Source organism: Morone saxatilis, unplaced genomic scaffold, assembly GCF_004916995.1.
Source record: "Morone saxatilis isolate NCDOM2014 unplaced genomic scaffold, NCSU_SB_2.0 Contig8, whole genome shotgun sequence".
Taxonomy (NCBI): Eukaryota; Metazoa; Chordata; class Actinopteri; family Moronidae; genus Morone; species Morone saxatilis.
The window spans coordinates 15,454,655-15,482,210 of NW_023340257.1; the positions used below are offsets into that span (position 1 = coordinate 15,454,655).

At 41.0% G+C, this 27,556-nt stretch overlaps 3 protein-coding genes across 4 annotated transcripts in view; 1 reads left to right on the plus strand and 2 right to left on the minus strand.

The window, feature by feature from the left end:
• dock10 (dedicator of cytokinesis 10) overlaps positions 1 to 10,959 on the plus strand; it is a gene marked incomplete in the record, with an annotated part of 61,307 nt that extends 50,348 nt beyond the window's left edge. The window contains 20 exon segments of the mRNA XM_035679930.1: positions 1,566 to 1,676; positions 2,190 to 2,302; positions 2,396 to 2,511; positions 3,085 to 3,222; positions 3,306 to 3,488; positions 3,589 to 3,699; positions 3,806 to 4,021; positions 4,134 to 4,191; positions 4,840 to 4,941; positions 5,509 to 5,615; positions 5,787 to 5,909; positions 5,991 to 6,104; positions 6,880 to 6,885; positions 7,422 to 7,568; positions 7,716 to 7,926; positions 8,070 to 8,260; positions 8,338 to 8,438; positions 9,319 to 9,457; positions 9,659 to 9,731; positions 9,924 to 10,959. Of these exon segments, the coding sequence (XP_035535823.1) occupies positions 1,566 to 1,676; positions 2,190 to 2,302; positions 2,396 to 2,511; positions 3,085 to 3,222; positions 3,306 to 3,488; positions 3,589 to 3,699; positions 3,806 to 4,021; positions 4,134 to 4,191; positions 4,840 to 4,941; positions 5,509 to 5,615; positions 5,787 to 5,909; positions 5,991 to 6,104; positions 6,880 to 6,885; positions 7,422 to 7,568; positions 7,716 to 7,926; positions 8,070 to 8,260; positions 8,338 to 8,438; positions 9,319 to 9,457; positions 9,659 to 9,731; positions 9,924 to 9,982 (2,419 nt within the window).
• A 6,323-nt stretch (positions 10,960 to 17,282) lies between these two features.
• Positions 17,283 to 22,806, minus strand: LOC118342032 (guanylate cyclase soluble subunit beta-2-like). The gene is made up of 15 exons (XM_035680459.1): positions 22,803 to 22,806; positions 21,817 to 21,941; positions 21,579 to 21,652; positions 21,255 to 21,349; positions 20,970 to 21,130; positions 20,780 to 20,879; positions 20,503 to 20,643; positions 19,946 to 20,049; positions 19,626 to 19,842; positions 19,225 to 19,545; positions 18,970 to 19,118; positions 18,746 to 18,892; positions 18,119 to 18,273; positions 17,805 to 18,001; positions 17,283 to 17,632 (listed from the first exon to the last, which is right to left on the minus strand). Exons 1-15 carry the CDS (start codon positions 22,804 to 22,806, stop codon positions 17,283 to 17,285), a joined length of 2,340 nt encoding a protein of 779 aa, XP_035536352.1.
• The window catches only part of cep57 (centrosomal protein 57), a 5,183-nt gene continuing 367 nt past the window's right edge, over positions 22,741 to 27,556 (minus strand). The window contains exons 2-11 of one of the 2 annotated variants that reach the window (XM_035680778.1): positions 27,078 to 27,261; positions 26,551 to 26,751; positions 26,289 to 26,410; positions 26,009 to 26,137; positions 25,271 to 25,348; positions 25,053 to 25,148; positions 24,594 to 24,674; positions 24,241 to 24,470; positions 24,010 to 24,154; positions 22,741 to 23,914 (exon numbers count right to left, since the gene is read on the minus strand). In XM_035680778.1, the coding sequence (XP_035536671.1) occupies positions 23,729 to 23,914; positions 24,010 to 24,154; positions 24,241 to 24,470; positions 24,594 to 24,674; positions 25,053 to 25,148; positions 25,271 to 25,348; positions 26,009 to 26,137; positions 26,289 to 26,410; positions 26,551 to 26,751; positions 27,078 to 27,261 (1,452 nt within the window). In that variant the 3' untranslated portion in view covers positions 22,741 to 23,728. Of the gene's footprint in view, positions 23,915 to 24,009; positions 24,155 to 24,240; positions 24,471 to 24,590; positions 24,675 to 25,052; positions 25,149 to 25,270; positions 25,349 to 26,008; positions 26,138 to 26,288; positions 26,411 to 26,550; positions 26,752 to 27,077; positions 27,262 to 27,556 lie in introns of both variants that reach the window. The other variant, XM_035680777.1, reaches the window with a different exon arrangement.

The following is a 27,556-nucleotide window of genomic DNA, read 5'->3' on the forward strand; positions in this document are numbered from 1 at the left end:
AAAATTGTTTTCAAATTTTAAATATTTCTCTATAGAATTAAATATTCATGATTAAAGCAACAGTAAAACGATCAAAACTGCTCGTCTGCTTCATCAGGAATGTGTGGATGTGGTTTGATCAAATTTGATTGACAGCAGACTGGCAACATAAGAAAACTGTGATCGGTTTGTCATTAAATGTTGCTAAATTCTAAATGGTGCATGATTGTACAAGACCTCCATTTTCTGACAGAGCCCCGCCCTCTTCAAACTGGTGAGACGAGATCAGACAAAAAAGAAAATACAGAAATCTCTTTTGGCAGAAAATGGTGTGTTCTTCCTCGGTTCCAGTGCTCATGGGAGGTTATCAGGGCCTTTAAGTTAGCCAGTAGTTATAGTTATTGATGGTTTGTTAGTTGGTGCAAGGAGCCTCACCTCCTTAATGTAAGCATATTTTAGACTTTAGCCGAGATACACACATAATCATGCACATGCACAATATACACTACATGACCCAAACAAGTAATGGTAATGTTTTCTCCATGTTTAACCTTGCTGTTGTAGTATTCCCACCACAGTGCATGCATCATCTCCTCCTCCCTGTGCATGCTGTGTGTGTGGCTGCACATTATTGATGTTCTGTTGCATCAAGTAACCCCTTCTGTATTGACATAAATGCTAAATAAACAGGAAATGTATGCTGGCACTGTAAGTTAGTTTACATCTTTTAACACATTTTCCTCATTGATGTTGCATGTCGACCTTGTAGCCCTCTGTCTCCTCACCCTGCCTCATGACTGGCTGGGCTCCACATGCTGCTTGGCTTGATTGAGTTTCCTTAATGGGCTCTGAGGCAGTTGTGTTGATTGGCTTACACAGTAGTTGTGTCCTCTTTCTTTTGGCCGGCCAAAGCACCGCTTGCTTTGTGTTTATTAGCCGTCTTGTTTCCGTTCGTGCTTCATTTAAGCACCACGAGAATACGATATGTTGAACATCTGTTTGTTTAAATCCATTTACTAAGCTGATTTGTGCTCCAGCTTAACTGTCTATTGGTTTCATTATATCTATACATCCTAATCTCCTTGCTGTTTACTACATTAATACTGACCTCAAGCCTCTACTCTCCACTAACAACCTACCAAGAGTTGATATATCATTTATACAATATTATACTAACGCAAACTAAAACCATTGACTCTGCTACGCCACTAACCTTTCCATCTGGCTGACCTCCCTCTCTATATGAGTTGTTTGATCTTTCTCTCTGACTCCAGCCGCTCCCATCGCACCAAGGTCAAATCGGAGCTCCTGTATGCTTTTAGCATTTGGCTCTACAATGTGACCTAGTTGCTAGAAATCTGTAACTAGGTCACAAAAGTGTAGCAAAAATAGTGCTGTATTGCAAAGTATTTACATTCACTCTATAAGGTCAATTTTTTATTGATTCCAGGCGTGCTTGAGCAACTATTAGCAATGCCACACGTAGATAATATAACTGACTAATGATGATATTGATGGACACTAACCAATGATGGTCTCGACTAAACTAACTAATGTTAGCTTTGATGTGATTGGCTCGTGAACAGGAAGCTAGCAGCGGCAGTAAAGCTGGCCCAGTCCACCCACGCCAATGGCACCCTGAAGGGCTCTAACCACCCCTCCCAGTCCTCTCAACACTCAAGCCTCTTCCCACAATGGTAATCACCCTCCACCAGGAAAACACCTGAGCCACGATGAGAGTCTGAGTCTTTGGTTACTGAAATTGTTCTTAATGCTAATGATTGTCTGCTGACACAACGTAAACATTTTCCTAAATAACAAGAGACTCCAGATTATTTGAATACAACCTACAGCTATTAGATAAATACATTCTTGTCCTGTGTATATTCATCTTTGATGTACCCACTGTGTGTTTCCATGTTATAGACTGTGACTGTGTTCTCAGCATGCCCCTCCTCATACCTGCAGTGTTTTGAGTGATTTGCCACCCTCTGTCTCTGTACCTCCATGTGTTAATAGACTCCCGATAACAACCATGCCATGGGTCTTTACCTGCCTACTAAAATGTGAAAAATCTCTAGAGGTGGTTGGCCTAGACATGCCACTAGGTTTTGTCGCACATTTGCTGCAGTGTAGTTTAAACAAGTATTAAATAATACGTGCAAGCACTGTGATTGATACTAGCTGCTGATCCCTGCTGTTGCCTCCAGGATGGCATCATCTGGAGGGGAAGGTCACAGACATGCTCGCTCCCAAACCATGCCCATCATCAGGGGGAAGAATGCTCTCACTAACCCCAAACTGCTGCAGATGATGGAGACAGGTACAGTGACACATTCACACACATTTTGACTGAGATGAATGTAAAGTTACTGAGATGGATTTGAGTTAATTCTATTTCTGAATCTGTTTCCAGATGGGAATATTCAGGATGGGGACACGCTGAGTCCTACAGATATTGAGGCAAACTTGTCCACTGAGGTGTCTCTCACTGTGTTGGATGTACTGGAGCTCTTTGTTTACCATCACAAGGTTTGTGGTCCTTTCATTGTTTACGGCCTGAAACTGTATTAAGTGTTTGTGTCATCTATAGTATGTTACATAAGTTTTATTGTGTTAACTTTGCTTTAAATTTTTGGATTTGACAATTACATGCAAATGCAAACAAATACATTTAAATGTATGGCTTTAGCCCTTTTATTTGTTTATTTATTTAAAAGGCTGTATGTTACACTATTCAAAAATCTAATAATAAAGTTACATTTTGGCTATGAAAAAGTTTTTTAAATAATTTTTGTTTCTGCTTCTTGATAAAAACAAAACAAAAAAGAAACGGTAGTATTCTCAACTCTGCTACCATCATTCTAATGCACAATACAAATAGTTGTGTATCCTCCAGTATGAATCGCAGTGTAAAACACATTTCATGCACACTCTAAAACCAAGACATTTATACTCTACTGCCCCCTGGTGGCTAGACGAATCTTTGGTTTTAAGTAAGTTTAAGTAGTATTTGCATGAAAGCTTTCAATTGGAAAAAAAAAGTTTAAACTTTGATGGTAAAATGTGTTTTCTGCTTTCTTTTTCTTACATTCATCTATACAGAAGCAGCTGTTGCTGGATGATGGACAAAACGCTTTGATGAAGAAGGTGCTGGACACCTACTTGCTCTTCTTTCAGATCAACCAATCAACCACCAGTCTGCGGCACATCTTCGCTGCACTCAGGCTCTTTGTACAAAAGGTCCAGCAAACTTCATGTGCACATATAACATCTGCGTGAAGATTACCATCATTTTTCTGACACATGGTTTTGTCTTTCTGTAGTTCCCCAGTGCATTCTTCCAGGGTAAGGCAGACCTGTGTGGCTGTCTATGCTATGAGATCCTCAAGTGCTGTAACCATCGTTCCAGCTCCACCCAGACGGAGGCAGCTGCCCTGCTGTATTTTTTCATGAGAAAAAACTTTGAGTTTACCAAGGGCAAGTCTATAGTCCGCTCACATCTGCAGGTCAGTGAGACCAAATTAGTAGTACAAATATATAACTTCAGTATTGTGTTGTTTCACTGTGACATTTTCCTCACAACCCCACTCCTCCTTTCCACTTCAGGTTATCAAGGCAGTGAGCCAGTTGATAGCAGATGCTGGCATTGGAGGCTCGAGATTTCAGCAGTCTTTGGCTATCATCAATAACTTTGCCAACGGAGATGCACCACTCAAGGTAGAACAAGTGTTGTAACTTTATCATCAATAATTATGATGTATAGTAGTATTTCATTCTACATCTGTACTTAAAATAATGAACGTTCGTAACATGTTTCGTACAGAACACTCCATTCCCTGCTGAGGTGAAAGACTTGACCAAACGGATCAGGACCGTTCTGATGGCCACAGCACAAATGAAGGAGCATGAGAAGGATCCAGAGATGCTGGTAGATCTTCAGTACAGTCTGGCCAACTCCTATGCCAGCACACCCGAGCTTCGACGCACCTGGCTGGAGAGCATGGCTAAGGTTCACGTCCGCAACGGGGATCTCTCAGAGGTAATAAATGTTGCTTTTTAGGATTCAATTACTTCAAAAACTTCACAAACTTCAGGCTTTTAGAATGATGTATTACTTACATTTCATGGTATTGTGTCTGACTTTCCCTCAGGCTGCCATGTGCTACATCCACATCTCGGCTCTGATTGCTGAATCTCTGAAGAGGAGAGGTTAGTGCACACATGCTGTTGCTTTGACTTTACTTTTTGCAGCATGGTTTGTATGTTAATGCGTATGCACAAATATTTGTGCATACGCAGGGCTATGGTATTGCTGTTGTCGTGTGTGCATCTTTGCAGACATGGTAACTGTTAACCAGAAAGTTCGATCACAGCCATCTTTCAACCTGCAAACCTCTCTTTCTCTCTGCTAACATGGTCATTGCAACTCTCAGTCCTTCACATCATGGGGGTTGATTTGTATGCCTGAAAGTGAGCACACAGATTAATAAAGAACTCATGGGGGATGAAGTGGGATAGTATAGATTTGTCTTTGCATCCAAATACCATTCCCATTCACAACTTCTAGAAGAAATAGTCTACTCATTTTCTCTGTGCTTCATGTTCCTCTATCTGCAAATGTGTTTGTTCTTATGCGTGCCTTCCTCATTTAGACTACAGCATGTGTGTGTCTCTTGCTGCACGTGTCTGACGTCATTTTGCATGCACTTTACGCACTGAGCCTGTGTGCCAATAGCTTAGCATAGCATGCCCGTGTGCTTGGCTGATTCATGAGCCTCGTCCTTACGCATAAAAGGCAAAAGCAAGTGGACATGAACTTTGTAAACCTCCTCCTCCTCCTCCGCTCCTACCAAACAGGCTACTGGAGAGCTGACAAGGCCAGGATGTCCAGTGTGTCCCCTGAAGAAAGCCCTGTCTATAACTGTAGCTCCTTACTAACTACCTCCCGAGATCAAGACAGTGAGTGTGTGCGCCTGGGGCCTGCTGGGTGGTGGGATTGGGAGTGCAGAACATAGTGATGTTTAAACTACTTGCAACTGGGTGGAAGGTGTTGATACTGACAGGTGGACATGGTGTAAAGGGACATCGAGTTGTCAGCCAGTTCGAATCTTAACTACTCCATTGTTGGATAAGGGTTTCCACACTGTGTACTTAAATGTTTTGAGGACCACTGTTCTTGCCTTAATGATATGAGATTATGTCAGGTTATCATTTTTTACTGTCACTGTTTGACCTTCGCTGTTCACTCAAGTCTCACTGGATGAGATGTTCAGTGTCACTGGGGTTTGTTACAAAGCACGCTCACATTTGATGTTTTTAATTTTTGTCTGAGTGTGCAAAAATGGAATGCTTGACTGTAACAACAATGTAAAACTTCTTGTATTTTAATACAAGGAAATATGTGTTGGATGCATTTTGTGCATCTGTATGTTTAAAACAAACAGAGCACTAGCAATAACGTGTAAGCTTTTATGGCAAGTGTATATCTATTGAACTTACCCACCCTTTTACCCTTTGAAACCCCAGCGTCGTTCTCTATGGGCTGGGCAGCGTTTCTGTGCATCAGCCCTAATGTCAAAGAGGAGGGTGCCATGAAGGAAGACACTGGTACACAAGACACACCCTATACTGAGGTCAGCGTTTGCCTTTAATCTTGAACAAAACAAGTTTTGCTCTATACAATAACATTTTATAATCATAACCATTGTTGCCAGTTTGAGAAAGTGTGATGTGCTCAAGGCATGGCAGGAACTGTGTTTCCCTTTCCTCCCTTATATGCTTCCCAATCTTTCTGGACTGTGCAGGACACTCTGGTAGAGCAGCTGGAGTTGTGTGTGGACTATCTGTGGAAATCAGAGAGACACGAGCTCATCGCTGACATCAACAAACCTGTAATAGCTGTCTTTGAAAAGAGACGGGATTTTAAGGTAACTGTTAACCCTTTCACTTTTGTATGTGTGTCTGCATATTGAGTTTAGCCTTACATGTGTGATTGTGTGTGCCAACAGAGGCTGTCAGAGCTGTACTATGACATCCATCGCTCCTATCTCAAGGTGACTGAGGTGGTGAACTCAGAAAAGCGTCTCTTTGGTCGCTATTACCGTGTAGCTTTCTATGGACAGGTGAGCAACAATACACACTTTTAAAAACATACCTATAATTTCTTATGCCACAACAGAACAACAGTAACTAAAACTCTGCAGCTGACAGATTTGACAGACAGAATTACCGGTACCGGATGTCTCTGAATGCTTTACTGTGCCATACAAATGAATGTAAACCTGGTAGTTCTACTACTGTATGCCTCTTGTAAGCACTATCAAACAACAACTTGGCCAACACATGTACTATGGGACCTCTTTTCAATGGGACACCGTTTCTTTGCTGTTTAGCTTTTCTAGTGTCATTTTTCAATGCTTTGTGTGTCTCAAACCAAGGCAGCAGACGTCAACGCCAATATCTCAATACATCTGCAAATAAAACCAAACTTTCTCTTTAGAAATGATGAAATCATATTTTCTATAAAAGGTGAATTGTGCCCTGGTTTTCTTCTTTTCTTTGAATCCCTGGCTTTATCTTTTAAGAAGCACTGTGCGGTTCAGGCTCGGTTATTAAGAACTTGGATCCTTGACACAGTTCCCTATGTGTTAATGAGGAGATTGTATTTCTATGCAGGGATTTTTAGAGCTCATGAGTGAAGAAAGAGTTTAAAAAGCTGATAATGAGAATATGAAACCTTCTCGCTCTTGGAAAAAAGGAGGAGAAAAATACAACATCTTGTCGTCAGTGAGGCATGGAGATGGAAAGATTAGGAGACCAGATTTTCTTTACTGAGTCAGTGTCCTTAATTTCTCTGTCTGCTCTTTTCTTCCTTTTTTTATTATATTCTATATCAAGATTGCGGTAAGTTTTGTATGTCTTTGATTTTCCAATTTCCTCAGTGCTAACCACTTTTCCTCTCTTCTCCTTCTACCACTATTAACATCTACTGCTCTTACCCTTTGAAGGGTTTGTGTCAAGCTTGCTGTGGTCCATTTTACTTTCCATAAACAATCTTCAACAATTTAGTTTACTCCCCAAGCATTAAGAAGAGCTGGTGTCAAACAGCAACTGTGGACAGGAAGATGCTATTTAATAAACCTCATTCACCTTTGACATTTGACTCCAAAGCTGCTTTGAAAATGACCTTTGACCTCTACCATCGAGAACTTAACACTGGCACCCTGTCAGGGCTGAGTTGTTCTAACACTTTGTTGTGGCCTATGTGTACAACCAGCGACTCAAGAAACCACCAGGGGGCAACATAAAATCAGACTGACATGTATACAGCATATAGCAACATCATCTATATTTTATACTTGCATTACATACACACAAACACCCATACATGTAGCATGCTTTGCTAATTTGTGTGTGTGTGTGTGTGTGTGTTCTGGTAGGGTTTCTTTGAGGAGGAGGAGAGCAAAGAGTTCATCTACAAAGAGCCGAAGCTGACAGGACTGTCAGAAATCTCCCAGCGATTACTCAAACTCTACTCCGACAAGTTTGGAGCTGATAATGTCAAGATGATCCAAGACTCCAATAAGGTCAATTACAGAATTTGACGTGTTTATTGTGTTAAGTTATTTGTTAAGATAATCAAAACTGAATGATTTGCCTAGCTTATATTATTGCATTATATATAACTTTGCAGAAATATTCACTATAGCTTGCTCAACATCCTTTAAAAACAGGTCAATCCTAAAGACCTGGACCCCAAGTTTGCATACATTCAGGTGACGTACGTGGTGCCCTACTTGGACGAGAAAGAACAACAGGAAAAAAGGACCGATTTTGAGAGACATCACAACATCAACCGCTTTGTGTTTGAGACGCCATTCACTCTGTCAGGGAAGAAACATGGAGACGTGGAGGAGCAGTGCAAGAGACGCACCATATTGACCAGTAAGTGTTAGTTTCCCCCTGTGAACAAAAAAACAGTAGAACATACATATGTTTGTACCATTTCTGTTCTTACAACAGACTGGTAGGGAACTATAAGGTAGAATCTGTCTGACCGGTGAATTATTATTGCTCTGTTTCTTCAGCGAGTTCCAGCTTCCCCTACCTAAAGAAGCGTATCCAGGTAGTGGAGCAGCAGAGCACAGAAATGAACCCGATTGAGGTAGCCATTGATGAGATGTCACGGAAAGTCTCTGAGCTCAACCAGCTCTGCAACATGGAGGAGGTAGACATGATCCGGCTCCAGCTGAAGCTACAGGGCAGCGTCAGTGTCAAGGTGGGGATTCTTCCAAAATATGTATTTTTGTGTGAATGTGGGTGCTTTGTTTATCTCACCTGACCTTCCCCTTTCAGGTGAATGCAGGGCCTATGGCTTATGCCAGGGCATTCCTAGAGGAGAAGAATGCAAAGAAATACCCAGACAACCAGGTCAAACTGCTCAAGGAGATCTTCAGGTAGGATTAAATGCACAATTCAGTGCAAAGTGTTGTGGATTTTGTTTCTAGCATTACACAGTAGGTATATATTTTGTATGAAGGTTTGAATTTTGTAATTTTATACCCTGAGTGTCGAGGAACAATAGAAGCCCTGTTGCTTTTGGCTACTGTAAGCATTTGATGATAAAGCCAAGCTTTTGTATGAGAACTGTGTCAGGGCAAATGTTTTACAAAAGGAAATCCAAAACCTTATAATAAGACCAAACAGAGCTACGTTATTACACTGCCAACCGCCAAAACATTCTGAACAATGACAGGTGATTATTTCGTTATCATGGCACCTGTCAGGGGGTGGGATATATTAGGCAGCGATTCCCTTTCCAGTGTAAACTGAGAGTGTAAAAAGTTTAATAGTCCACACTTGTCATGCTCGATTCAAAATTGTAGTTAATAGGTTTTTAAGTGAATAAACATAAATGAATACACAATGTGTTACAGCTGAATACATGTTGGCAATGTTTGAACTTTTTTGTTTACTTTTTGAATACATTTTTTTACCCAGATGATTAAAGGTTAAGGTCATCATTTTCAGCACTAACAATGACTATCTTACTGTCTAACTTTATGCAAATAGGTGTAAGTCAAATTAAAGGAAATCTTACATCCTTACTTGGTCCTGTTGCACCTTGAGATTTATAAATGCAACAATTTTCTCCAAAGTGTAAACTCTTACAGTGTTAAAAGCATCATTAGGCAAAGCTGTTTATGTGTAATCAATGTCAAGAAACAGTTTTTTACTTTTTCAAAAGAAATCCTTTCTTAGATCTTTTAAAGGTCAGGTTCAATGGCTTGATTCACAGCATTAATAATGAGTACGACTTTGTTTGCCCCCCTGCAGGCAGTTTGCAGAAGCCTGTGGTCAGGCTTTGGATGTGAACGAGCGTCTGATCAAGGAGGACCAGCTGGAATACCAGGAGGAGATGAGAGCTCACTACCGGGACATGCTGACTGAGCTGTCTGGCATCATGAATGAACAGGTCTCACTAAGCAATGACCAATGAGTGTCCAGACTTATGTTATTACCACACTGTTGTTGTTTTTTTCTCATTCAGTTGCATGGCATAGTGAGCATCATCTTTTGCTTTGCATTGTCTGATGGCGCATTTTGCATTGTCGTGGGTATCAGCTTCTGTTCATACTTCTCTCGACTTCTTTTTGAACTTCTCCTCTCATTACAGCTGCAAAAAAGTGTTCTTGCTGCCAGTACCTCATCTCTCTCTAACAGCTCTCTGTCCACTCTTTCTAAGACTGGTATGTCATTGCATCAAATTCCTTCATGAAAGACATCATTTCACGTTCACGTACTTGCTTACCTCACTTTATCTGTCCTCCATATCGCAGCCTATCCCAGTCTATCCAAGAGCCAGTCTTCTAGCTTTGATACTTACCTGCTTTTGAATTTTCCTGTTCCAATGCAAGCTTTTTGTCCCTGCTTTTGTCCAGATTCCTCACACAAGACAACCAGGAACGGAACGGCACAGCGCCTACTGAATGGCCAATAGACTCACAAGAATTTTTTTTTCCCAAAAAAATGACTGTGGAGTGCCAGTGTGAGCCTCAAAGCAGCTCATTTGCTTGTTTCTGACTGTAGTTGTTTCCTGCTGCAGGGAGCAGCGGGCTAGTGGAACTATGACTGACGGCGAGTGTAGAGAAAAACAAGGGAAGAAGTGTGTAGACTGTGGTCGTGATAGTCTGTAGTCCTGTCGTTGAAAACGTTGACTATCTACAGTAGAGGCCAGGCTGCTGGACTGTTAGCTACTGTTTGTTTTGGTTTTAGAGACTTGATCCATGTGTCATATGGATTCCCCATTCCCTGCCAACTGATTCATCAGCTTACATACTGACACACACAAACAAATACACACAGTGCATATGTTCATACACAACATGCACACAACATGCGCCTTCTCTCCACAACCCTGTCCCTTTAGAGAACAGTGACCTTACTGAGCTCGAGGTGCGTTCAGCTATATATGTAATATATAGCTTTCTAGTGCACTTTGATGACAATTTTTACATTTCTTTCTGTGGAATATCATTGTACTTCAAACTATGTCAAGAGATCTCGTGCGATAACTAATGTGAAAAAGAAAAGATTTGGATTACAGGCAGGTCTTTCACTAAGAAAGCATCTGAAGAGCTGAACGCACCTCCAGTTCCTGTCTGAATGTAGAGCAGCTCCACATTGCTACTTTGTATCCTTGCTAACGTTCCGGAAAAAACAGCTTGCCAATTTTCAAATGGAAACAAAAAAATTATGTTTTGTAACATTTTTATGATTGAAACTGCATTGTTACTGTTATTATTTCCTGTACTGTTTTGAATTGTAAATAAGAAATATTAATATTTAAAATGTTTGAAATGTTTCTTTTTATAAAATATACAATATATAAATATTTGTTTAGCTGAATTTAAAAAAAAGAACAAAAACTAAAGTTTTATGTATAACATTTAAATAAAAATTTGTTAATGTCCAAAATTCATTTTCCTCAGCATTTCTTCATCCGCTGTCCCGATGTCAGTGTTGCTGCAATTGTATGTCCTCTATTCTATTCACTCAGTATGTTAATTGCATTAGCCCAGATTTCCATCCATGTTGAATGGGATAAAATAGCTTTCTCAAATGAAATTGTGCCTTGGCTGCAGCTGTGCACAGCAGCCCCTCGTTTCCTGTCTATTGACTGGACCAGGCAGCAGCTAATTATATGTAATTGGGAAGTCCTTCACCTGCACAATAGATGGAAATGTGTGAAAAAGAAATGTGTAATGAGCAAACTTCAGCCTGAAACAAAGAAGAAGAAAATCACGTTTTGCCTTGGTCCATGGTGCAGAGGATAAGGTATTATTTTTAATCCATCAGCTCTTAATGCTAACTATATTGTTTCCTATGTAAACACACACATATAGACTTAAACACTGAGACAACGGAAGGTTAGTAGAGGTTGAACCGCCATTTGTCATGTGTGAAACTACTCATTCTTCAGTTGTGCCCTGTACTGTCTGCTATCACATTTTCTTCAAGGAGCAAGTGTCACTGTAGTAACTTAATAATGTGGTACTCGGCTTTAAAAAAAGCCAGTGCTGAAGATGAAATGGCTCTGCTGCATCAAAGCATTCAGATAAAAGAGGTCAGGGTTGTTTTTGACCAGTAGAAAGGCATTTGGCTTTAGGTCAACCTGTCATGTCACCTCCCTCCACCATCAATGTCACAAAAGTTTCCATGTTTATACGTTGAAATACTAAAGATATTTCATTGTTAGAATATCCTGTATGCATTTTGTATGTGGATGGCTCAAATATTTTCTCCTTGCACATCAAATGTTCTGTAAAAACACAATACATGTACAGTAGAGTTTCAGCATATTCAGAGAGGCAGGGTTGTTGTTGCTGTACAGTAAATCCTGCCTGAAATGAAAGGACAGACTCCAAAAGCAACAACGCTTAGTTTCGGATCATTGATTTATTTTTCAAAGTCAGAGGGGTCGGAACCAAGTCAGCAGCCAAATGAATCCCAATCTGAGCAGTTTGTTTAGATCTGATGGAGCCTAGAGACTCTCATCATTACCAATATGTATCTGTCTGTTGTTTGTTCTCAGACTGTCTCCACTGTGTTTACCCTGGATTTTTGTATTCCTTTGTGCTTTCCATCTTCATTATCGATTCTATATTTCATTGTAACAGCAACTGACGCCCCAACCAGACAATTTTTATGAGTATGTGGGGAGCTAAGATGCCATCTGCAAATAGGAATTGGTAAAGAGAACAATTCTGTTTTAATTAATAACAGGGAGACAGTTGAATGGGTTTTTGAATTGCCTTCTTTTCATTCATTTAATTAACTGATATGCTGAATTTTCCCTCTGGTAGACTTTGCTGTAAGTAAGGTTTAATATGAAAATTTGAATATATGCCAGGTTTTTAGTTCAGTCGTGCAGTATTTTGTGTGTACTACTAACTGATACTAAAATGACCCTTAGCATAGTCTGTTGTCTCAGAGTTTTGTCTGTTCATTCTCTGTTTGCCTTTTTGTGACTGCAGAGGGGAACATCTGTAGGTCCAGGACGACATAAATGATTTCTCTCGTTCTTCATTAAACAGGCTTCTTTCAGAACGAGTATTTGATTAAAAAAGCAGGCATATATGGCTGGTTGTAAATAAAGTAATGCAGACAGAAACCTATGATAAAATCTATTTATTATGTGAGAAGACCCAACATCAGCGACTGAGCATTCAGTGAAAGTGAAATGACATTCAAATGTAGCATGTGCTCTGACATAGACTGGTGTTCCATGGGATCTGGTGTCAGTTTTTTCCGATAGTTGGGTATAATTACTGTCCATGCAGAGAGAGAGCAGAAGAGTGGTTGTTTATTTATTGATGCTAAGCCTGGGGTTGTGGCACTGCACATAAGAAGAGGTTAAGTGGCCATGAGCATAGAGCTGGTGGTAAAAGACAGCACACAGTCGTCTGTCTCTCAATCACTTGTCTGTCTTTATCCCTACCCGACAAGACCGCTGACACATTTATATCTCTGACTCTTCACTCTCCCTCTGTGGTCGCACACCTGAGGTGCAGCAGATTGAGTTTCACCGACCTCATGCCTCTTCTTCACACACTCCCTTCCTTCCAGCCAATCGGTCTTTCTCTCCTTCCCTCAGTCTCATCTCTCTCGCCTCCCTCCCTCTCTGTAGCCTATTTTGTGAACCAGAAAGAGGGGGCTGATTGGGTTTCTCTCCTCCACAGACCGGCTTATGTGTGCCTGTCTCCCTCCCCGTGGCCTAGACTCTGGCAGGGTCAGGTTGCTCTGAGCCAGCACCATTCAGTCCAGGTCACAGAAAACAAAATGTCTCAAACCTACCTGGTAGTTAATGGCTCTTCCTGACAATATTTCATATTTTATCTTATACTACTTATAAGCGTGTGGTCAGTGTTTACCTCTTTTCATGTTGGAGTCAGGCCAGCTAAGCTACAGGTGTGCTCAGAGACTGTCTGGTCTATTCATAATGGGTTACAACCTGTGCCCACATGAGCTCCATTGCGGCACCTGACCATACAATCCAGGCTGTGGAAGCCCCATTGAGTGTAATTATCTGTAATTTCCTCCTTTGTGTGCAGCCTGCCTGTATTTGATGTCGGTTGCAGTGATTCCTTCTCTTATTATTTATCAAACGCCTGTTTTGTTTTCATGTGGTTTTTTTTCCAAGACTGCCTGTCATCATTGGTCTACCCCCTGACCTCTGCCTTTATCAAACAACATGCATATTCATGAGGACCACAAATTTAGTAGGCTTAAATCAGAGGCCGTCCAACCACCCCACATGTCTCTCTGTCTTCTGAATGAAATGAATGACACCTCAGTGTGCATCCAGTCTGCACTTGTTCCATCAATCAATCTGACCTTCTTTTCTGCCTTATATAAATGCTCTTGCGCATCACAACCAGACAAAAACACTGAAGGCGGCCTTTTCTCAGTTTCCTTCCTAGATTTATCTTTGCTGACAGACGCAATTAATATTTTAGAGGGAGGATATTGTAATCCCAACAGAGACATGAGCATTACAAGAGGAAGAGTGAGGTGCCAAAAAAATCTGGTCTCCTCCCTTTTTTTTTTTTGGGAGCTAAAACATGAAGATGCTTCACGTGTTGCAGGACCACAAAGTTGTAAAAAAAAACTCTTGCTATTTCAGTGATCCTGCAGGTTTAGTAGGTCTCCCGCCATTCAAGCTCTTCTGCCGTGCACATTTCATTTCCGACCCCTGCTTAGTTTTCCTGAAACTGGACGCCGGGTGCTAATTAATAAAACATCCATTGTGTGCTGCTGGCTGATCACCGGAGCCCTTTCAGCTGTATAAGTGGTGAAAGGCGACATAATCTCCCCAGAACAAGATCTGGACTGAGATTGAGGCGCACACAGCAGAGAAAGGCAGACAGTAAGGAAGACCACAAAACCCCTTTGGGGAGCAGCATGTTCAAGCCCCAGCAGCACGGAGAGCTTCTCCTGCGCGATTCCCTGCCGGTGTTTGGGAAGCCGTGGTACTGGCAGCGCAGCAGCAGCACCATGGAGAGCACCCGCAGCCTGGCGCAGGTCATCATGGAGATGCGCGATGAAATCAAGAAGCTGGAGGCGGAGAACCGAGAGCTGCGGGGAGACTACGGCCAGCGGTCATTTGGGGCCGTGCCAGGAGAAGGCAGCCCGGCGTCTTCGGCGGCAGAGCAGCGGGCGGGGATTGAGGAAAACCCTTACGTGAACCTAAGGCGCAATGCGTCTGCGCCAGTCCTGGAGGGACAATACAAAGGTAGGCTGAAAAAGGGCCTGAACAGGTGGTTGCTTTTAAACTTGTGTGTTTACCATTTAATGATGAAAACAGCACCATAGACATGGAAACTCATAAGGCACATTCCTATAGTACATAAGAAATGATCTGTTAAGTAAATAAATAAAGTCTCTTATTGTATGCAATTATAATATCAACTCATTTTTCATTTCCCACAACACTGTAAAGACCCGTGAATAAGGGAATGGGGGAAGAGCATTTTAAATTAGCTTTCCAGCACTACACTTTTAATAAAGTTGGATTTCCCACAAGAGACAGATTAAAAGAAACAATGCTCAAAAACTAAGGAGCAAGAGCTGAGGTGAATCCTGATTTTAGTCCTTTGGTCAAACACACAAAAAAACACTACATACTTCAATTCCAATAATGCAATAATGCAACTCAATAGCCTCTGATTGAAACATTTATAGAAGTGCATAAAAATGACGACAAAATGTGAAAATGACAAGAAAACCTTGTTTTTATTTTAAAACATGGAAAGCAGTTACATTCAAAGATAATCAGAAAATTTCCTGTGTTTTCTTCTCCATCTCTATCTCTGGAAATGAATCCATCCCAATGCACCGTGTTCATATTATTTCACAGAGAACGCTGTCATGACTGTCCGGAGGTACTCTATAAGCTCCAACCTGTCTGGGGTGACCATGAGAGAGGGAAGGACTGACAGGGCACAGCAGAGCGACACTGGATGGGGTAGACTACAAGAGGAAATCCAGCATGGGAGCGGCATGTTTGAAAACTCAGCCAGAGCAGATGTGGGGAAAGTTACCAACAGGCACTCTCTGCAGGAATATGTACACAAAAACAGGTACAGGCAGGCACTTCTTTTGAAGGTTCTCCCCATTGATGGCTAGTTTTAAGTATTTGAAGCTATGTTTTCTCTCTCTAGGTTGAACCTTTTCTTAAGTTGCAGCTTTGTTACCAATGACTGTTATGATTTTCTTTTACCCTTTCAGGACCAAGGTAAAAACTGTCACATTCCTTCTACCTGTGGATGACATTTACACCAACCGGCCGGTTCTGACCAAGCACCAGGAGGAGTCTAAAATCACAGAGCTGGCTTCCATAACTGAGACAGATTCTTGAGAAGCAGAACTTTGTTTTAAAGACTTTGAGACAAACTGCACACATGAACTGAGCCTCTGTGGCCTCAGAACAGGTTAGCCTCTTCATTTAGGTCAGTGTAGATTGGGCTCTTACTGAGTGAGCCAGCAGACCGATTTTATCACACCTGACCACACAAACAGAGGACTCTGGTTACAGGTGTTGTTTTCATCTGGCCATGGCAATCCAGGCCCGGTCAACAGTGATGAGACACAGGGCCCTCTGCAGCGAGGATCAGATGTCTGGACTCCTCTCCCAACCGTGGGGTGTCGTTTCTGGAGTGAGACACTCACCTGCAGGTGACAGCTCTTTTTAGGACAGCTGTGGTCACTGACTCAGGCCTTGTGAGCAACAACACACCTATTATTTATTCATCTTTGTTTCTTTTCACAATGTAAACTTATTTGAATTGTGAAGGGGCCGTGTGTGTCTAAACATGTGACCTGTTTCCTGACAATGTTCCTAAAGAGTGTACTTTTTGTAGTCCATATCACAAAGTGTAGTGTCTGCTTTCGTGTATGGAAGGCTCCTTGTGAATATACCAGTGTTTGACATACTAATATGAAAATTAAAGTAAGGCACGTTTAAAAGTCAATGTAAGCTGTTACCTGTGATATGTGCAGTGTTATTGTTTTGACAGATTTTAAGAGGCTCAACTATTGTTACCCTTATACTTCAATTTCTTATATCTCAATATCTTTATTGTGAGTCATTTTAAAATAGTACAGTAATGTCACATTTATGTATTTATAAGGCTGGATACACAGCTGCATTTTGTTTTGTGAAAATTCAACTGAGGTAAAGTGGTTCACACTAGTAAAAAAGTAGCTGTGAAGTTGCTATATTAATGTTTTGGCATTAGTTCAAATAGAGGCACACACTGAGAAAGACGTTAGCCAAAACGTTACTTTTCTGCATTACAAATTAATCATAACAGCAAACTTAAAAACACTGCTTTTTTCAGAGTGCAGTTTGCCTGTAGTCATATACACTGCCGATTGTGCTGGTTTAAATGTACCAGATAAATAAGATTGAGTGTGTTTATTCTTCACCATATTGCATGAAAACAATTGATCTGATCTGAAATTATCTGAATATTTGTACCTTCTGTGCTCACAAGATTTATTGTCAATCACTGACAGGGCAAATGCATTTATTATTCAGTATGACAGACAGATACACGAGCAACAAGCAAAGCATACACTACATCCAAAGTATCACAATTAACGGAAACATCAACAATGCAGAGATTCTAGCAATCTGATGTAATACACGGTGAGAATGAAAAAAAAGCTGTTTTGTTCAGCAATGGCACATGTTGATAAATCATTTATGGTCAGCCATACAGCAAGTAATTACCAGCTCACAGGACCACACAAAACCTGGTTTGGGTGTGTTTGCTTTGATTGTTGGTTTCCACAGCACCGGCAGTCAACTGTTGGTCCTCTGTGTCACTGTCTAAGCCGTCCATGTGTTTTTCTGTGAGTTTGACATCTCTTTTGCCAAATTCATCTGTATCTTTTAGCTGGTCTATAGCTCCACCCTCTGATTGGTCATCAGTGTGCAGGCTTCCGTAGCTCTCTGAGTCCCGGGGCTTGATGGCTGGGCCAGCTTGGGGTTCAGACACATGTGAGAACGGCGCAGGTTCACTCTCGCTGTCGCCGTATTTCATAGGGATCAAGCAAAGGTCATCCCCACGCTGCCTCTGAAAATCTAAAACAGAGTGAAAAAGTGAATGATAGAAGGAAAGAGATTGATGTATTATAGCTTATGAAGACTGCAGGACATTTAAAAACCAAACAATTGGTAATTAAAAGTCCTTGTTCTCCAATTTAAAGAAAACATAAATGTAGAATTAGGGATATTTCTCAGACAACAAACAAACCTGATCTGTGGAGACCTGGCTGGTAGCTCATCTGGCCGTCCTGCTGTCCATCCACAGTCTCTAAGTCCGAGAGACCCATAATCTGCTGCTCACTCACTCCTATGTTCGTTTCAAGAAAGTAAGTAGTCATTCTGCCCTTCCCCTTTACCTCGATCTCCCCTCGCTTCTGGATAACAAAGCTTTTATTCTTCAAAGCCCTAGGAAATGTTAGACAGGAGATGTGGAAATCAGAAAAGGACATCACAGGGTTCGTGGTAAACATCAAAGTGTGTATGAACGCATGTGTTTTTATGCATGAATATGTGCGTCCTCACTTGTAGACGGTTGGGCTCAAATGGATCTTGTCGGGGAGGCCATGACTCTCCATGCGAGATGCAGTGTTGACTGTGTCTCCGAACAGACAGTAGCGAGGCATCTTCTCCCCAACTACACCTGCCAGGACAGGACCACTGTGGAGACCCACACGGATCTACAGACATACGACAAGCCGTGTAACAGATGCTGTGTCACATTTCATCCATAAAAGCAAAAAATCCTTTGGTTGCATTTGCATTTGCAGCGGCGGAAGAGGTATTCAAATCATTTACTTAGATAAAATTAGCAATACCACATTATAGAACAGAACAGTATTAGCAACAGTTATTGGCAAAGCTGAAAGTATTAAATATGCAGAATGTCTATATTATTGATTTAATTCATTTGTAAGCAGTACTAGTGTTGTATTTGGTCAAGGTGGAGCTCCTTTTTACAATTTCATATGGTATTGAGTAGTTTATTCTGTAATAATACATTATGTGTTACAAGCTGAGCAGATGTTTTGTGTATAAAATCATAATCTGCCAAGTAACCTGTAACCATAGCTCTTATATAAATGTGTTGGATTAAAAAGTACAATATTTCCCTCTGTGTATTTTAAAAAATGGAGTACAAAGATCCTGCACCTGAATGGGTCCTCCTGTCACAGGGTTAATAACCTCCCTGGCAGCCAAGATCATACCCAGGGCAAAGTTGGCCACTCTCTCAGCATGGCTCGAGACAGGTATGGGCACCCCACCAACCACCATATAGGCGTCTCCTATGGTCTCCACCTGGGAAATGCCAAAGAAATACAGTCGATTGAACTGATCTGAGTCTGATTGAAAAGCGTTCAATCTGTTGTGTGTACCTTGTAAACATTGTGCACGGTTGTGAGCCTGTCGAATCTGAGGTACATGGCGTTGAGCATAAGGACAATTTGGATGGGTTCACACAGGGAGCAGATGTTAGTGAAGGTCACCACGTCACTGAACAGTATGGTGCACTCTTTAAATTCTCCTATAGGATATACAAACACATACATAAAGACACATCACAGTCATATTATATTAGTCATACACAAAAACAAATTATGCAACGTTAATAGCATTTGTATTCAATTAACCTGCTTCTACTGTCTTGCCCTCCTTCAGCCGGTTGGCTACATGTTTGGGTAGCATGGCATACAGCAAGTTCTCCGTCTTCCTTCTCTCCTCCTCCAGGTGCTGAGACAAGAGGCGGAGTTCCTCTTTCTTCCTCTCCAACTGATTGGACAACTCTATTTCAGCCAGTCGCTGCTGATTGAGCAGAATGAGGTCGCGGGTGACGTCATGGGGTGCGATGTCAGATATGTGCATGTCCCTCTCCTCCAACTCCTGAAGGCTTCTCAGCAGAGGAGAAGCTTGATAGAGCATGCAGTCCAAAGAGGGCATCCAGATCATCTGACCTGCGAGGAACAAACCTAAATACTTCTTCTATCTGCATAGGGTAGACAATATATCGTTGGGTTTTATTTTTGTCCTCTACCTCTGAGCTGCAGCATTGGCCTGTCCTTCCACACTTCAGGCATCATGTCCCTGCGTGTCTGCAGGACAAAGTGGCTGTTGATGAACTTCCTGATGCTGGAGATGGTGAACGTGACTTCAGGATGCACAATGCTGAAGTATAGGTCCAAATGGATGCTCATCATCTGGAGCCCAGGGACGATCCTCTGGAGGTTCACCCCTGCCTGGTGCACCACCAGCTGCCTCAGACACCACCAGGATCACCTCAGTCAATTTAATATGATCAAACACTCACAAACCTCTAATATACTGTATTTGTCATTTGAAAGTGGTCACCTGTACCTGCTCATCGAAGACTATATGGAAAGGGAAAGCATGGCAGAAAGTCTTCAGGTCAATGTTAAGGGTTGTAGGGTACACCGGCTGAAAACCCCTCAACAAGTTGCCTGTAAAGCAAGACAAAGGGTGTAACTTTGCACATAAAGATGCACATGAAGAGGTACCTACAGGCGTGTGACTCCTGCTGGCGATCTTGGTTACAATTTTCAAGTTCTACTGATGTCTCTGACTTCTGGCTCAACCTACTGCACCAAGGTTTGTATGTATGTTTATGGCTGTCTGTACTGTACCTTTCCCAATACGAACCAACCCCCTAATTGTCTCCCAGTGACTCCTTTGCATTGACAAACTGATACTGGATCTCTTTTGATGAAGTGGCTGAGGACGCAGAGAGGACGCTATAATTAAATCATATTTATTGTTATGGCTTATTTTGTCCACTCTCGGCCCTCTACACAGTTAGCTTACCTCTTTAATCCAGATCATCGCTTTACGTCGGTTAGCTAAAGGCTGGAGGGATTGGGTTCTTGGAAATGGCTCAGTTTCACTAATAACCACACTGGACCGAGCAGCCGGCCGCTGAGTCACCAGGAAAACCACATGCTCCTTCTTCCCAGTTCTCTCCAGCTCCTCCAGCTGGTTGACAATCTCCATTGTTATCTCACTGTTGAAAAAATCTTTAGCAACAGCTCCAATGATACCTGTAAAAGAGAGTGGTGTTACCTATGTATCATTGCTGCAAGTGTGTTTGAATGTCAATCAAGTAGTGACAGAATTAGGAGAGTAATACAGAAAGTGATAATACAAAAGGCATTTATTCTAGAGGGAGTGTTTTACCAGGAACAATGTGGCAGAGTCCTCTGCGGTCTGAGTAATAGTGGAGAAGCATGGTACCATCAGGGTTCCTCTCCACCCGAAATGATGGTGCATTCATTTCCTGCGAGACTCAAACAATGAATCATAAATCACAATCATAAGAAAAACAAGATAAAGAAAAGACCACATGAATTAGCATGGGAGCAGGCACCTTGTAGGAGAGGGCGAGGTAGCTGTGAAGTGCATCCAAATTCTCAGTGAATTCAAACAAATTTCCTCCCAGAGTCCGCAGCATGTGATCATAGCCTGAGCGTTTGCAGAACTCAAAGAAATATTCTCCAAACTGCCTCAAGACAACCTCTGGCTTCACTCCTGACAACAAAACAAAACAAAGCAAAAGCAAGATAATAAAAATAATTCATTTTGACTTATTTTTCTCCAACATTTCAGATTTTAAACTATGAAACAAAGTGAGCACACATGGTTATTAATATACCTAGAAGCTTGCAGGCTTCTGCTACTAACTGCATGGTGATTTCATCCTTATAGACTTCATATGTCAAGAAGGTATCCTGGACTCCAGCTTCATCCCTGCACAGGGAAGAGATTGAATTAATTGTTTTTACATTTATGATAGAGGGGATGCAGACAGAAGAAGAAATGTTGATTTGTAAAATTAACCCTAACCTAATTAAACCCTAACCCTAAAAGTAATGCATTCATTGTTGGCTACACAAAGTAATAAGCAGTTTTTTTTTTCAAGTAAGCCTTGAAAGAAATCTATTAATACTGTAAACAGAAATGTTGTTTGTTTGTTTACCTGAGCTTGACCCACGTCTCCTCGCCAAACTTTTCAACAACCAGCGATTTCAAACAGGTGTTGATAAATCCATACTGAGGAGGACAAACACATTCATCTTTCCTTGTAGGTCTGGTGAAACAAGTTAGTGAATTTAAAAAGCAACCAAAAGAAAAGAAAGTGTAAAAAGCAGCATACCATATCGTTGACAAGCTTAAAGCGCTGTTTTTCCACCAGCCCTTCTCAGTGTCCTCGTCACATCGCAGCCATACACCCCGCAGATATCCCCACCGACACTGACACTGACAGTACAGACAGGCACACTGGAGCTCCAGTCTTCAGGAGATTCCCGGTCCAGCCTTCTGCCCAAATCAAAGTCTTGGACTGGAGACGCGAATATCACATCTTAATAAATCCTGAAACGTGTTAGTTTAGTTTTTTTTATATACATATTGCTCCTTACAAGCTACAGTTTGTGTGAGAATTGTTAGGCATCTTTGCAAAATGTATTCTATATTATCTCCAGGATAGTTAATTTAAATATTGGACGAATTAAAACTGGATAATATTTATGGGTAATTTCATGTACGGGAGTCCATAGGGACAGTTTTATGTTGTACGTCATTAACTTAAACAATTATAATTTATAAAAACTTGTTTTTGTCTCAGCCACCACCATCTTTTTTTAAAACAAGCTCAAGCAGGTTTGGGGTTAGGAGTATTTAGAATAATAATATTAATATATAAAAAAACAATCACATAGTATTTTACAGTACATAGTACTAAATAGTAACATATTAAAGCAATCGAGATCAGAATGATTAAATCATTTCAGTGTTATTCCTTTTTGCTCTACAGTGAATTAAATAAATTTACTTCAAAGGATATAGATACGTAATAAAGCAGTTGCAGAACATTTATTTTAAGGGTTGTTATGACCTTATTCTGGTCTGATGTTTACTGACGTCAAACGTACCGGCATCAAAGGTAGATAAGACAAGTCTGTCAAAGAGGAGAGCCCAATGGGAGCAGTTTTATCACAGTGGAGCAGGGTACAGGTACCAGTGCACAGTGGATCATTGGAATATCCTCACAAATAATACCAAGTAATGTGACATGGCTGGTTGACAATGCATACGGTGATGAATATATTCATGGTGAAATAAAGACAACAAAACTGTAGTCAAATGCAAACATAAATATTTTATTTCTCAAAGAAATACATTTAAATCAAAAACATGTTACCCATCATTGTCAAAAAATATCAAAATCCCCTACATATACTCATCATAACACACAATACGCATGCACACACACATACTGAGTCTGCAATATGACACATAAATCGAGGAGATTCAGTCGTTTTAACCACATAGAGCACAGTATATGTTTGTTTAGGTCCTTCAGCAAACAATTAGGCTAACCACACTGCAGAAATATGTATCAAACTATTCATCACTGCAGTTTCTTTACACTAGCGCTGGCTGCAGCATAAACTATGAATATCTATCTGAAAATCTGTACATATTGACCAAGGAATGTTTTAGCACCATGATATTTTGGCTTCCTTAATAAAAAGAAGAAAATATTATTTTATTTTTTTATTCTGTGGGACTCATTAAGTCCAGGTTGTTCATTACTGTAATATTTGTTTCCATGCCCAGAAAACTACATGAAAAACATTGGCTCTTCACTCACACTAAGCTTTGAGGATGAACTGTCATGCCCTCTGCTGGTTAAAAACAGGAGTGCGAGTTCAGACAGATGTTTGAGCCAACACACCCCATGAACCAAAAGTTTCTTTAATAGAATTTATAAAGTCAATTATAAATTAAAGCCCTCTTTTTCTGCCAAAGTATTAGTATATAAATATATTAAAATGACTTATCAGAAAACTCACCTTGTTTGGATAAAATGCACTTTGAGTGGACTGGTAGAGACAACGTAGGTCTGGTTTAAAAAGACACAGCTTTTTCAGATGCAAATGTTCCTAATACAGTAAAAAATATAAATTTTTCATCAATGGATCATGGGTCATAAGTTCATGATAACTGGCCTGCCACATTCTGTAGTTATCATCAGTCAGTGGCTGTGTTGATGGTGACATAATGGCCATAGGTAGGTAGATAGCACCAACAAGATTAACCTAATGTGCTGTTTCCTGCTGGGTTTCAGTTCCGTAATGAGGTCTGCAGAGCCTTCATGTCCCTCAGCAGCCTCAGGTTCCTCTTGCTCCGCTCTCCTGGTCTCACTTTGATTGCTCCGGCAGAGCGACCTCTAGTGGACACTGTGGTAGTCACTCTTACCTCATTCCCACTGTTTGGCCTAGAATTCACTTCCTTTCTTAACTTCTTTATCTAGGAGGTGAGACATGAAAAAGATAAAGGATGGGAGTCACAAAACAAAATCTTGCTTTTACAGTACAGGAACTGACTTTTTTGTGAGAACGTACCTGTGTTTTGTGTTTGTAGAGTTTACTGATCTGCTCTCCTTTTCTCTCCATTTTCAGCAGCAACCTCTCCTGCTCCCTCTGAAGTTGTTTTCTTTCCCATTCAGTAACACTGGCCTCCACCTGCCTCATCAACTCGTCCTGCTCCCTGCACACACACACACACGCACACATAGAATTAACTTTAACATTAGCCGTTCACTCCTTATAGAGCTCAGATGCGGCTACACTCACAAGCTCATGAGTCGCAGCTCCTCCTGCAGTGCTTGCAGCAGCTCCGACAGCTCCTCCCCGCTGGCGGAGGATGAAGAGGAGGAAGTGTCCGAATGCCTGTGACTACCTGTCTCACAGCCGTTTGCGCTGTTAGAGAGGACGCGGCTGTTGCAGAGGTGGGGCTGGTGTCGCTTCAGGAGAGACAAAACTGACTGGACGTTGGCTCGGACCGAGTGGCTGCAGCCCACTGACTGAAAGTCAGGCAGGAGAGGAGAGAGACGGTCAAACAGTGAGCTAGTGGAAGGAAAGCACAGCATTAAAAAATATAATATCATTTTATTCCAAAACCACAAATGTATTTATGCCCATACTACCGTTCCAGCAACAAAAGGTACATCTCTGAGGCTCAGTCTATAGTGTGGCTCTGTGTAGGACGACTGCTGTGGCGATGATTTCTGGAAAGAGAAAATGAACATTAGTAACAATAGTAAGATCTAAATACTCCAAAAGTATGATTTTCACAATGACACAGATCATAGAAACGAAAGCTGTTCTTATTAAAAAGTTATGTGCCTTTTTAGAGAAACAAAAGCATAGAAAATGGAACTTCCATCAATTTTATACTATTTTAAAAATAAAAAAAATGTATTAAGGTACCCTAACGAATGCACTTAAATCCTTTTCAACTTGATTGAACCTGACATTCACAGATGTACTAACACTGTAGAGAACAACTCAACTGCAGCTGTCTTGTGACATTAGTTCAAACATCTGCTTTTAAAAGAAGGTAAGAAACATTCTTAGTGTGCTCAAACAGAAGTAAAAGCCTGAACCTTTGATGTGGAATTCTTCTCTTTGGACTGTCTGGTGGACAGGCAAGGTGATACTGAGTGCAGCAGGATCCTATTGGCCTCCAGGCCTGTTTGTAGCTGAAGAACACAAACATACAAAAAAAAAATACAACTTAGACTAAGCTTTCTTTCAGGTTTAAGAAATATGTCAATAGTGAGTACAAGCTATTATAGCTGAAGAAAAATCAAAGCCATTTCACCTGATTGGCCTTATCTTGGACGAGCTTTCTTTGATGCTCCTCCTCCTGTAGTTTCATCTCCAGCTGCCGAATCTTCACCTGACACATTCAGACACACACAATCATCATTATTGTGGAAATAATAAGATGATTTAAGTTCCTTCTTGTCACTGCCCACTTGAGATTAAAACATAAATTAGCCTTTGAGATCAAGATCATATGTGGGAAACATTTCTGAGCAAAAAGAATGATCACATTAACAATGTGTGATTTTAAGTTTTAAGTCTATTATAACGCTGAGGCTTGTAAGTTCTGATATGAGAAACCAGAGCTGGATCAGTGGTTTTCAACCTACCGCATTTGATTTGTGACCCTTTACAAGAAATCAGTATCTACTTGGGACCCATCGTAGTTTTCCCTCTCAATTTTTGAGCTGTCGAGCATTCAGCATTTCACAAGAAAAAATGTATAAAAGAGGAAAAAGATATATATATTTTTTTTTGTTTTAATCAAATATGTGTTTCATTTTGTCTTCTTACTCCTTTCAATAACTTGTGACCCTTAAAGATGTAACTTAGGAACCCATGTGGCAGTCCTGACTCCCAGATTGAGAACCACAGCACTAAATTCTTGGATAATGTAACATTGTTTGTCTTATTTGCAGACAGATGGGCTGTGAGCAAACTTGAGGAATTAGTATCATTCTGTCTGAACAGAAATGTACAATTCTGCACATTTTCACTGTGTCTTTGTGTGTACCTCAGCGTTGTTTTGTGTGCGTGTCAGCCTCAGATACTCCTGCTCCAGCCGCTCCAGCTTCTCCAACTGGGCATGCTCAGACACTGTGTCAGACTGATGATCAGCTGACTTGGCTGTCTCCTTGGAAACCTGAAAGTGTAGAGAACAATTAATACAGTTTTACAAAAACTACCCACACACACTTTGGTGGCTTTTACTCAAAAACATTCAAGGTATGTAGTGCTATTTGTGCATTTTTAAGTGAAGAGTCTTATGTTAGAGCCTATAACACTGTGTTAACCTGCTGTTTGAGCAGGCTGGTCCTGTCTGCCTTGGCATTGCGCAACATCCTCCTCATGTGGTCCAGCTGTCGCTCCAGCTTCACACAGCGAGACTCTGCAGCAGCCAGGTGGGTGATCAACACTGTGGAGAAGAACAATGAGACACCTTAAGATATACATAATTTATTTATTTATGTTAAAAAAACATATAAGTATGTTAAATAATTAAAACAATTAAATAACATTAGCTTAAAAGCAATTATATCTTATCCATACACCCACCTTGATTGCAGTTGGACTGGCCACTGGTCTCTCTTTCTGTGTCTGTCTGATCATTTAAAGGTCTCTGTGCGACTTTATCTCTCTGCAGATGTGTGTGTGAGGCATCTTTCCCCAAAGTGTGCAGACTGAGCTCTGTATGTCCTTTCTCCAATTCCAACCTCCTGATCTTCTCCTGGAGGTTCCTCAAGGCAGATAGGATCGCTACACAACCACACACATACACACACAGATTGTGTGTGAGAGATGTGATGCATGTGACAATATAATGATATATTTTAAGCATATTCAGGGCCTGATTATAGTCATGGCGTAATAAGATATGAGTTTTAACTTTGGATGGAAGAATAGGAGGGTTGGATAGGAACTTAGAGAGGATAATGCGAAAGAATGAATAGATGTCAGTGCAGCTGAGACATTCAAGTAGTGCGGCATCATGTTGCACATGCGGTAACCATGGAGCTCTGAAACACTACAATACTTGAATGGAAACTTTGTGAAGGGAAAACAACCCATACACATAAAGTTACCTGCACTGCTAGTCTCTGGGAATGCCTTGCTGGGTGAAGATGGGCGAAAGGACTGATGTGTGCGTGTCTGGGGTGTGTGATGATGCACAAGTGTGTTAACGAAGGGACGGTGAGCTGGATACTCTTTATAAGAGGACATGCTGTCAGATACTACTCCACTGGGTGGTGGTGGTGGACAGAGCTCCTGCAGAGAAACAGAGTTAATGTTAAACAGCATCCACAATATCCAATATTGCACACATGTTAAATACTGATATCTACAAGGAGGTGTTGTAGTGGTAGCAGCTAGCTCACAACGAGCAATAATCAGCAAATGAAGTACAAAAAGTGAAATCAATGTGAAATAAAACCTTACATTCATGCCCTAACGGAACCTAACGTTAAAGCATGATTTGTTTGTCCTGTTCAAGTCAGATAAAACACATAAAAGGTGAAAACTTCTGTATACTTTCTAGGTCTGCAACATCAGCTGGTCTGAG